The sequence below is a fragment of the Glycine soja genome, chromosome 11 (genome assembly GCF_004193775.1).
Source record: "Glycine soja cultivar W05 chromosome 11, ASM419377v2, whole genome shotgun sequence".
Lineage (NCBI taxonomy): Eukaryota > Viridiplantae > Streptophyta > Magnoliopsida > Fabales > Fabaceae > Glycine > Glycine soja.
In genome coordinates this window covers 51,845,729-51,856,842 of record NC_041012.1, presented here as the reverse complement: position 1 = coordinate 51,856,842, position 11,114 = coordinate 51,845,729, and the positions used below count along the sequence as shown (strand labels likewise).

The window sequence follows — 11,114 nt, the reverse complement described above, 5'->3', positions numbered from 1 at the left end:
TCTTGTATTTGTCATGTTCTACTTCAAAGGCAGGAGGTGATAAGAAATGGGAATGTCAAGGAGTTTCCTGGTTGGTTTTGTAGAAGGTCTAGTTCTTGCTGTTCTGATTCAAGCTCAGGACCAATCAGGTTTGATAACAAATTAAAACATCAACTTCAATATAGAAATATTTAATTTAAATTTTAGGTGAAGCCTCAAATCCCATGCATATATATACATTTCTATGTGTTTAGGATTCATCAGCATAGACTGCGGAGCTCCTGCAGATTTAAACTACACCGAGTCAACAACAGGCATAAATTATACTTCAGATGCAAATTTCATAAATACTGGTGTGAGTGGGACAATAGTATCTGAACTCAGAAATGACTATCAACGACCATACGAGAGTGTGAGAAGCTTCCCAGAAGGAAAAAGGAACTGCTACAAAATAAACATCACAAGAGGCTCTAAATATCTGATCAAGGCTGGTTTTTTGTACGGAAACTATGATGGCCTCAATATGTTACCAGAGTTTGATCTTCTTCTCGGGGCTAACTGGTGGGCTACAGTGAAGTTAGACAATGCCTCCCTTTTCCAAAGGAATGAGATCATATATGTACCTTCACTGGATTACGTGCAAATCTGTCTTGTCGACACAGGCTTTGGGACGCCATTTATATCAGCCATAGAATTGAGAACTTTGACAAATGATATTTATGTCACTGAATTTGGATTATTGGAAACTTACTACCGGGGTGATTTAGGATCAAACAAAGGCTACAGGTGAACTCATTCTTCTGGTTTAAGTCCTTTTCTTTGAAAGATTTATTCTATTTGACTTATTTTGATTTTCTCTCAGGTACAAGGACGACATTTATGATCGTTTCTGGAACATTGGCAACACCAATAAGTGGACAAACTTAAGTGCTTCGGTTCCTGCTGATGATTTAGACTTAAACCAGAACATATACCAACCGCCAGCTATTGTCATGAGCACTGCAGTTACACCAGCAAATGTTAGTGCTCCATTGGTAATAAGCTGGGTGCCAGATGATCCAACTGACCAATTCTATGTTTACTTGTACTTCATGGAGATTCAAGAGTTAGAGACTAATCAGACAAGAGAATTCAACATCAAGGAAAATGGTAAGCTAAGGTATTCAAAATTTTCACCACTGAATCAGCTTGTCACCACTTTATATAGCTCGTCAAGCTCCAGTGGGAAAGAAATGACATATTCCCTTGAAAAGACCAAAAATTCAACCCTGCCCCCCATCATCAATGCCATCGAGATTTACAAAGTAAAAGACTTCCCGCAATCAGATACATTCCAAGGAGATGGTATGCCACAAAAATATGATTTCTCATGTGTTAAATCGATTTGTTTGGATTACACTATTATACATGATTTTAACTACCCTTTACCTTTTTTTCTGCATTAAATAAAAAACAAGATGATGCGATTACAACCATCAAGTCAGTTTATGGGGTGACAAGAGATTGGCAAGGTGATCCATGCGCCCCTGTAGCCTACTTGTGGGATGGTTTGAATTGTAGTTATCTCGGAAAAGAGTCCCCAAGAATCACAACTTTGTAAGTCATACCATATCTTCAAACTTCTCAAATTAATGTTATAGCTTTATAAAACTGGGATGATAACGTGTATAACTGTTGGTTGTGCAAAACAGGAATTTATCTTCAAGTGGATTGTCAGGAAAGTTAGACCCTTCAATTTCAAAGCTCACCATGTTGGAGAAGTTGTGAGTTTTATTTGTTTCACCTGGTCAAACAATTGATGAGACCAGAAAAAAAAACTCTTTATTTTAGGAGTAAATAGTGTATATTTAATCAATGTAAAAAAATTATATAGTTATTCATTCACAACTCATATAATAAATTTGTTAACTTTCACAATTCTTACTTTAAAAGTTATATCAATATTGATTTTTGACTAATTGACAGTGAAAATTTTTATAATGATAATATATAAAAATTAAACTGTTACTTTAAATCTTTTTATTCTTTTTGGATGTATTTTGTTACATTTGTCAAAAAATTTATAATGATAACATATTTGTTTTCCAGGGATTTATCAAACAACAGCTTAAACGGTGAAATTCCTGATTTTCTGTCTCGATTACAACACTTAAAGATCTTGTAAGTTGCTTCATCGGTTGCTTTTTTCTCAGTAAAAAAAAAAAAAATCATCAGTTACTCAAACAACTGCCATTCCTTTATATCAGAAAATAGAAAAGGATATTATAGTTTCCATGTTTTGGCAGAAACTTGGAGAAGAATAACCTCTCTGGTTCAATTCCCTCAGCACTTGTTGAAAAATCAAAGGAAGGCTCCCTGTCACTAAGGTAAGGATCTTATTGAAAATTCTCATTTTCATAATATCATCATTTATTATGGTGGTGATTATTAATCCGTTATATTTTACTTTTCTACATATATCTTCTTTACCTCTGTCCAATATTTTGCAGTTATCTTTCAATTACACCTGCTATTTTTATTTTGTTTTGGATTCAATGGATCATAGATTACGCCAAAGGCCCACTCTCCTCTGTTTAGACCTTCATGAATCATAACCATGACCAATCACAAGAAGAACTGAATCTTAAACTCTTTCAAATTATTATCACGTTAAACAACGGTGTCACCTATGCTTTTCCATAGGCAGTTGTTGATCCACTGAATATCTCGGCACAAGCAAAATGAATTTAAATATCAAATTAAATTATTGATGACTTGTAAGTTGTAAGGTTTACCAAGAATTAAAGCATAAATCTTCTGTGATTTTTATTCTAGTGTGGGCCAAAATCCAAATCTATGTGATTCTGGCCAATGCAACGAGAAGGAGAAGGAAAAGAAGAACATCGTTACACCCTTAGTAGCATCAATTAGTGGGGTTGTGATCCTTCTGGTGGTCGTGGCAGCTATACTGTGGACCCTTCAAAGGAGAAAATCAAAAGGTAAAGCAACAATGATAAAAATAAAATTGGCGATTTTTATTCGGTATTTTGTCAAACAAATTTAACTGTCAGTTTTTAAAACTATTATATGATATTTAACAGCTTTAATGGTAGAAAGGGATCAAAGTCAGATCTCACAGCCGTACACAGAACAAGATGATTCATTACTGGAATTAAAGAAACAAATATATTCATACTCTGATGTCCTTAAAATCACCAACAATTTCAATACAACTCTTGGTAAAGGAGGATTTGGAAAAGTTTATCTGGGCCATATAGATGACACTCCAGTTGCAGTGAAAATGCTTTCCCCATCGTCTGTTCATGGTTATCAACAATTTCAAGCAGAGGTGAGTTTCTAATCACTTTACACTAGGTGTTTTTAGCTCAGCGATAAATATATATATATATATATAAATATGGTTAAGCATGGTTGGGATTTTGATTTCCAGGTTAAACTTCTAATGAGAGTTCATCATAAAAATTTGACTTCCCTTGTTGGTTATTGTAATGAAGGAACCAATAAGGGTCTCATATATGAGTACATGGCTAATGGAAACTTGCAAGAACATCTCTCTGGTTAGTTCCCAAACAAAATTAATTTCTTGCAAAAATTTGTGCAAATAAATTTCTGAACTAGTTTTGTATTCTGAAACCATGGATATGAATATTTCCTAATGGAACAACTGTGTGAGTCATATGACTGACTTTTGGTCAACAAAAAAACATCTCGTACAAAAAGTTATATAACTTGTTTCAGCAGGTAAACACAGCAAAACAAAATTCTTCACCTGGGAAGAAAGACTTCGTATAGCAGTGGATGCAGCCTCAGGTCAGAAAGTAAACATAAAACTGTCTTTTCTTAACTCCTCCCTTCCTCTCTCAATATATGTTTTTTCTCTTAGGATTGGAGTATCTGCAAAATGGTTGTAAGACACCTATAATCCACAGAGATGTAAAATCCACAAACATCTTGTTGAACGAAAACTTCCAAGCAAAATTATCTGATTTTGGTCTATCCAAAATTATCCCAACAGATGGGGTAACTCACGTGTCAACTGTTGTTGCTGGTACTCCTGGTTATTTGGACCCTGAGTGAGTACTTCAATTATATTGTCCTATTACTATCCATCATTTTCTTGGAAAATATAGTGATTCTATGTGGATATGCATGTTTATATCCTGACAGAAATTAAATTGAGTTAAATTTTTTTGTCTTGCAGGTATTTCATAACCAATAGATTAACCGAGAAAAGCGATGTTTATAGCTTTGGTGTTGTTCTTTTGGAGATAATCACAAGTCAGCCAGTGATAGCAAGGAAAGAAGAAAGCATTCACATAAGCGAATGGGTTAGCTCCTTGATTGCTAAAGGGGATATCGAGGCCATTGTTGACCCAAGGTTAGAAGGAGATTTTGACAGTAACTCAGTTTGGAAAGCAGTAGAAATAGCAACAGCTTGTTTATCTCCAAATATGAACAAGAGGCCAATCACAAGTGTGATAGTGATTGAACTGAAGGAGTCTTTAGCAATGGAATTAGCTCGAACTAAATATAGTGGTGTTGAAACAAGAGATTCAATTAAAACGGTCACCATGAATCTTAATACCGAATTTAGTCCCCAGGCCAGGTAAACGCTTTCCCAAGATAAAGATAGATGACTATAGTCATATAGTTACGTATGTTTGAAGAAGGAGATAAATAGGGTGGGTGGCTTTCCTCTTGCAATGCCAGAAGGAGATCAAGCCACACAATTAGTGAATATGGGCTTTAATTTGATTGTATGTTTTCCAAGTGAGACTGTGTGCTTTAAGAAATGTGTCGCGTCTTGAAAAAATAAATCGAAAGATATGAGTGAATTTCATATTCTATGTGCACTATGGGCTCTATTTAACAGATTGTCCTCTCCTCTCAGACAATTGAAGACTAGTCTCAGGTGCAACATGGATTTAACCGGTGAAATTGGAAAGAAGACGACTTCGTGGTCATCAACATCTTCGATTCTATTTTTTCTTCACTCTTGTTTCCCCTCCCCCCTTTTTATCAATGCAAAATATCTGCTGACCCTGATACACTAATCAATAAAAATAAATATGACTATGACTGATTACTAGTAAAATCTATTTTCATAATCTTATTTTTTTATCCCATAATACTGAAATTTGATACCTTTATTAAGAAATGTGAGTTTCACTCAAATTAATGACATAATGATTATTTGTTATTTTTTTTATTGTTTTTCTTGTTCTTCTTTTGACATTTTTAAAAAAAAAATCTATTTTGATGTATATAAAACTAACCTTCTTAGTTCTTATTATCCTCTCTTCTAACTAGTTTCTAAATTAAAAATATATTTAAGTAATTTTGTAAATATTAGAAACCATGCTTTTTAAAGAGTTTTTATTTCTATTATACCATCAATCGATAAGAAATTATTAATGATGATTTTTTAGACAAATTTTTTTTGTGGTTAGATGTTAATGTAAAAAAAAACACTATTTTTTTCTTGTTGCAAAATTCTTTACACTATAAATATATAGACTATTTACTTATTTTAAATACTTAAAATTTCTTCAAATTAATCCTTAAATTTTATTAAAATATGTTAAAATAAAAGAACTAATATTCGGTATTTTCAAAATTATTCAAATCATATTATTTTAAAACCACGAAAAAAGGTGATATGTGGAAGACAAAATTAATAATTGATTCAAATAAAATTAAAGATAAAATATGTTTATGATTCTTAATAAATACTTAAATGTTTATTCTCAAATAATTTTTTTTGCTCCGATAAAACAAAAAAAAATTGATTTTAGTCTTGACACTTTTTTAAATCTATGATAAGTTATTGTTTTATTAGAGATGCAATGAAAAAAAAATATTAAAAATAAATATAAAATTTGAGTATTTATTAGAGATTCAAAACATATTTTGAACTAACTAAAATTAATAAAAGGGCTATAGATGTTTGAAAAATTGGGTCAACTACGGTGCTTAAGATTGTCTTGAATTTGGATTGTTACTGGTCAAATGTTTACGAGCATTTTTTGTCATAACAATAGAAATTTTCCTGCGAAATCTCCATGCAAGTCTATACATCCAATACAATAATAATAATAAAGCAAAGACGTGTAAATGCAACTGGGACTAATCAGCTCGGAAGCTTCTAATTTCTAATAAAGAAAGGGTGAAAAAGAATTCGGTAAGCAGCCAAACTTGATTTCAACATACCATAACCCTTACAAAGATTAAAATGAATATCATCATTGAATGATCAAGCATAATCATTCTTGGAATTGGCTTGTTATCTCCTATCTCCAATCTTCAATCTCCAATCTCGTGGAGGTAACTACTAGTTAGCCCAACAACAAAACAAGAGGCTCCAACTTTAAGTCTATAACGAATTTTCAATTTACTATTTACACAGTTCAGAAATGGAAGGACACTTTCTATTTCTGATGTTTCATCTCTCTTTAACTCTTCCTATCATTGTTCGAGCACAGAATCAATCAGGTTCGGTAGTGTCATTTCATTATCCTGAATCCTACCACACTATTTATTGTTCTTTGAACTTAAGCTCTTCCACCTTTTACAGGCTTCATTAGTATTGACTGCGGACTTGAGGATGAACCAAACTACACAGATGAAACCACTTCCATCTATTACTCTTCGGATGTCAACTTCACAAACAGTGGTGTAAGCCACAGTATATCATCTAAATACAAGGCTTCCCTTGACAGGCAGTTCTGGAATGTTAGAAGCTTCCCGGATGGAACCAGGAACTGCTATACCCTTGTTGTTCCTCAAGTAAGTAGCAAGAAATATTTAGTGAGGGCAAGGTTTGCATATGGAAATTACGATGGAAAAGACTCTCTTCCCGAGTTTGACATCTATCTTGGAGACAGTTGGTGGGGATCAGTGGTGTTTCAGGATGCATCCAGTGTAGTCACCAAGGAAATCATTTATGCTGCTTCATCCAATTATGCTCATGTTTGTTTATTCAACACTGCAAAGGGTACACCCTTTATTTCAGTTTTAGAGCTTAGAGTTCTTAACAGTGAGGCCTATCTAGTTAACTTTGTGGAGCTATTGGCACGATTTGACGTAGGCTTACAGGATGGTGAAATAATCAGGTGAGCCATGTAACAATATAACCAACTTATATCATGGAATTACCACTAAAAGGGAAAATGACTATTTTTTTTTCTTTTTTGCTTTATTTTAATATCATAATGCTCTCTGAAGTTTTTCTCTCTTTTTCCTTTCCCAAAGATATCCGGATGATGTCTATGATAGAATATGGACACCTTATAACTCAAATGAATGGACACAGATAGATAACACCCTTACCATAGACCATGATGCTACTACGTCATTTGATTTTTTACCATTGCCGCCTTCCATTGTCATGGGAACTGCAGCAATTCCAGCAAATGTCAATGACAATATAGAATTCCACTTCCTTCCCAAAAATAATGCATCCACATGTTATGTGTACATGTTCTTTGCTGAACTACAGAAGCTCCAGGCAAACCAAATTAGAGAGTTCAACATTTTTGTAAATGGGGACATTTTAAATAATGCTCCAATCAATCCTATATACCTGCAGAATGCGTATCATTTAGCAATAATTGAAAATCCGTTGGAACTTTGGATTAATAAAACTAGTGGATCGACTCTTCCACCTCTTCTCAACGCCATCGAGATATACATGACAAAAAACTTCTCACTATCAGAAACATATCAAACAGATGGTATGTTTTTAAATATGCTGATTTTTATTTCTAAAATCAACTTATTATAATTGATCCAGACCCTGCACATCATTATTAGCATGCACTAGTCTTATTATTACTCATAGTTTTACATTTTCTGCCTGACCTACTTATATTTATGATAATAGTTGATGGTATCATAAATGTCAAGTCAATCTATGGGATCAAGAGAAACTGGCAAGGAGATCCTTGTACCCCACTGGCTTACTTGTGGGATGGTCTTAACTGCAGCTATGCTGAATCTGATTCACCAAGGATCATATACTTGTAAGTTTGGCTTGGCTTGAAATACACATATACTGATCCTTTAGTTTTAACTGCAACTTCACAGTTTTATCTTCAATAAATATTGATGAACCTTACATTCATGCTTTTAGGAACTTATCTTTCAGTGGTTTAATAGGAAACATAGCCCCTGGCATATCAAATCTGCAGTCCATTGAATATTTGTAAGTCACTGAATTTGTCACATACAATAGCATGCTATATAATTGTTGACAACAAAATGGTGCTGGCTCCTAACGTTGAGTAAAATAAAATGTGTTCCCATTTTAGGGATTTGTCAAACAACAATTTGACTGGGGCCGTGCCTGAATTCCTATCCCAACTGCGCTTCTTAAGAGTTCTGTAAGTCAACTATTTTGATGAGGATATATTCTATACAGAGGTAGAGCTTTCAAGAGGCTAAGCTTTCCTAGGTGAAATTGATTTTTTTAATTAATTTTGTTGCTTGAAATGTCATTGGGCATCTTACTGTAAAAATCCTCAACTAGGTCTACCTCTCAGAATTTTTACCCTCTTTCTTTAATTTGGGTTTTTTTGAATAATTTTTTTTATGAATGCATTTATAAATGATTTTGTTTTTCTTGATCGAAGGAACCTAGAAGGAAATCAGCTATCAGGAACAATTCCAATGCAACTCATTGTAAATTCCGAGAATGGTTTGCTTGAATTCATGTATGTTGTGTTTCAAAAATTCAGTTTTAGATTATGCCCTGCCTCTGTTTTGACTTCATTCCCCATGAGCTACTCATTTATCTCTTCTTTTTTTACAACAATGTGTGGCATGGGATAATAGTGTTGGTTTACCATTTGGTAAGACAATGTCATAACATGCTCAATTTTTAATTGTGAATGCAAGTTTTGGTGGAAATCCAAGTCTTTGCTCACCAGGTTCATCATGCAACAACAAGAATGGGAATAAGGTTGTAGTTCCACTGGTGGCATCACTTGGTGGAGCTTTCATGATACTAGTAATAACAGTGATTTCTTTCTGCATATACAAAAGGAGACAACCAGGTACCATGTTGCCTTTATATTCTATTCACAATGAGGGAAGGAAAAAAAACAAACAAAAAAATAAATAAGAAGATAATTTATCCCAATTTGAGTATGGGTGGAAAAGATCTCATCATCATCCATCATGAATATTGTCATATATGATAATATGATCCACTTTCATAATAATTACTTTGAAAGTCATATCTAGGATAATTTCTAATTGTTTAACAGTGTAAAAATGACAATGTATCAAAATTAAATTATTTTTTTGGTTAATTTGTAATTGCATTTTTATTTTGAAGATATATATGAAAGATTATCCATATAGTGTTTGTTTCTACCCACAGTTTCCCATCATCTCAGCAAGCAGAATGCTTATTACAAAATAAGGGAGGAACTAGAGTCAAATAAACAAGAATTCACCTATGCCGAAGTCTTGAGCATGACCAGAAATTTTGAAAGGGTTGTTGGGAAAGGAGGATTTGCTACAGTGTACCATGGCTGGATAGATGATACTGAGGTAGCTGTCAAAATGCTCTCTCCCTCAGCTCAAGGATATCTGCAATTTCAGGCAGAGGTAATATGATTAACTTCAAATATCATCATAATTATATATATACTCGCTAATGATATTTTATTTGTGTTAACTGAATGAATTGTTGCTTTCTGATTTTCAGGCCAAACTTCTTGCTGTAGTTCATCATAAATTCTTGACTGCTCTGATAGGATATTGTGATGATGGCGAAAATATGGCTCTCATCTATGAGTATATGGCTAATGGAGACTTAGCAAAGCATTTATCAGGTATTGTTTAAGATTACTTTAGTCCATTTAATTTTATTTCTCTTCAGTGTTACAATTTAGGGGCAATTACATAATACGTATTCATGTTTGTATCCACTTTTGCTATGTAAAAAAAGGTACTGATAGAAAGTAAATGCTTCTGATTCTGTAGATGTCTTGATCATCTGCATAAAACGGCTAAACAGTCAATAAATGCCAACAAAATATGAAGCAATTCAAGTTCAGATACATTTAGATGAAGCCTAAAAATTGAGTCAAAGATCAGTTATATGTATTGGAAAACAAATTTTCTAGATATTCTGCACCAAAATGCAAGAAAAGAATGATGCCTTTCTTATTATTTCGATTTAAAATTCATGCATTCCTTGGTGGATTCTAAAAAATGTAGGCAAAAGCAAAAATATATTGAGTTGGAACCAACGAATTCAAATTGCAGTGGATGCTGCAGAAGGTAAGGATCGAAAGAATCCTTTTGCCCCTCCCCTCTTTCTTTGAGAGTCAGAGTCAGAATTTTATGCAACAAAACGTAACTTGAACTTTAAACTGTAGGATTGGAGTACCTGCATCATGGCTGCAATATGCCGATTGTTCACAGAGATGTTAAGTCTAAAAACATCTTACTGAATGAAAAATTCCGGGGTAAACTAGCTGATTTTGGGTTGTCAAAGATCTACTCAGATGAAGATGACACCCATATGACCACAGTGGTAGCTGGCACCCTTGGATATCTTGACCCAGAGTAAGTTATTATTTTCACTCAAACACAGGAGGCAAAAGTCAAGAGTCTTTAAGATAACGTTTAATATAAACTGAGTTGTAAATTTTTATTCTGCAGGTACAATAGATCACACAAATTGAGGGAAAAAAGTGATGTTTTCAGTTTTGGGATAGTTTTGTTTGAGATAATTACAGGTCAACCTGCTATAACCAAAACCGAAGAGAGAACTCACATAATTCAATGGGTTGATTCTATACTGCTTGAAAGGGGGATCAATGATATTGTGGATTCAAGATTGCAGGGAGAATTTGATATTCATCATGTGAAGAAGGCCTTAGACACTGCAAAGGCTTGTGTAGCAACCACTTCCATTAATAGGCCAACCATGACCCATGTAGTTAATGAATTGAAACAATGTTTCTCAAAAATGATGACAACTCCGTCTAATTCTGACGATCATGAGAGTTCACCCAACAGCTTTATCACAGTCTCCTTTGATGGAATTAGTGGACAGAGCTCTCTACAAAGATAGTTAATTTGGAAAAGTTTTGGTCTAAATATAAAAAGTTTAATTTTTA

General features: G+C 33.7%; 2 protein-coding genes and 1 long non-coding RNA gene across 7 annotated transcripts; 2 read left to right on the top strand and 1 right to left on the bottom strand.

Moving 5' to 3' along the window:
- LOC114377153 (LRR receptor-like serine/threonine-protein kinase IOS1) lies at positions 1–5,025 on the top strand. Its single transcript, XM_028335560.1, has 13 exons — positions 1–128; positions 234–765; positions 842–1,323; positions 1,437–1,575; positions 1,671–1,742; positions 2,068–2,139; positions 2,265–2,345; positions 2,794–2,957; positions 3,060–3,307; positions 3,410–3,536; positions 3,721–3,789; positions 3,863–4,052; positions 4,181–5,025. The coding sequence occupies exons 1-13, from the start codon at positions 47–49 to the stop codon at positions 4,587–4,589; spliced, it is 2,667 nt and encodes an 888-aa protein (XP_028191361.1). The 5' UTR covers positions 1–46; the 3' UTR covers positions 4,590–5,025.
- Positions 5,026–6,146: 1,121 nt separating this feature from the next.
- On the bottom strand, positions 6,147–9,770 carry LOC114376561. Of its 5 annotated transcripts, none has more exons than XR_003658994.1 (6): positions 9,663–9,770; positions 9,438–9,573; positions 8,904–9,006; positions 7,562–8,162; positions 7,309–7,471; positions 6,147–6,964 (listed from the first exon to the last, which is right to left on the bottom strand). It is a non-coding gene; the product is annotated as an uncharacterized LOC114376561 (long non-coding RNA). The 5 variants fall into 5 exon arrangements; XR_003658995.1 differs by lacking the exon at positions 9,663–9,770 and having other exon boundaries at positions 7,562–7,680; positions 7,942–8,162; positions 9,438–9,565; XR_003658993.1 differs by lacking the exon at positions 9,663–9,770 and having other exon boundaries at positions 7,562–7,645; positions 7,942–8,162; positions 9,438–9,565.
- On the top strand, positions 6,341–11,114 carry LOC114376560 (probable LRR receptor-like serine/threonine-protein kinase At1g05700). Its single transcript, XM_028334735.1, has 13 exons — positions 6,341–6,471; positions 6,554–7,091; positions 7,231–7,712; positions 7,862–8,000; positions 8,111–8,182; positions 8,289–8,360; positions 8,610–8,690; positions 8,875–9,032; positions 9,362–9,591; positions 9,692–9,818; positions 10,207–10,269; positions 10,368–10,557; positions 10,654–11,114. The coding sequence occupies exons 1-13, from the start codon at positions 6,393–6,395 to the stop codon at positions 11,066–11,068; spliced, it is 2,646 nt and encodes an 881-aa protein (XP_028190536.1). The 5' UTR covers positions 6,341–6,392; the 3' UTR covers positions 11,069–11,114.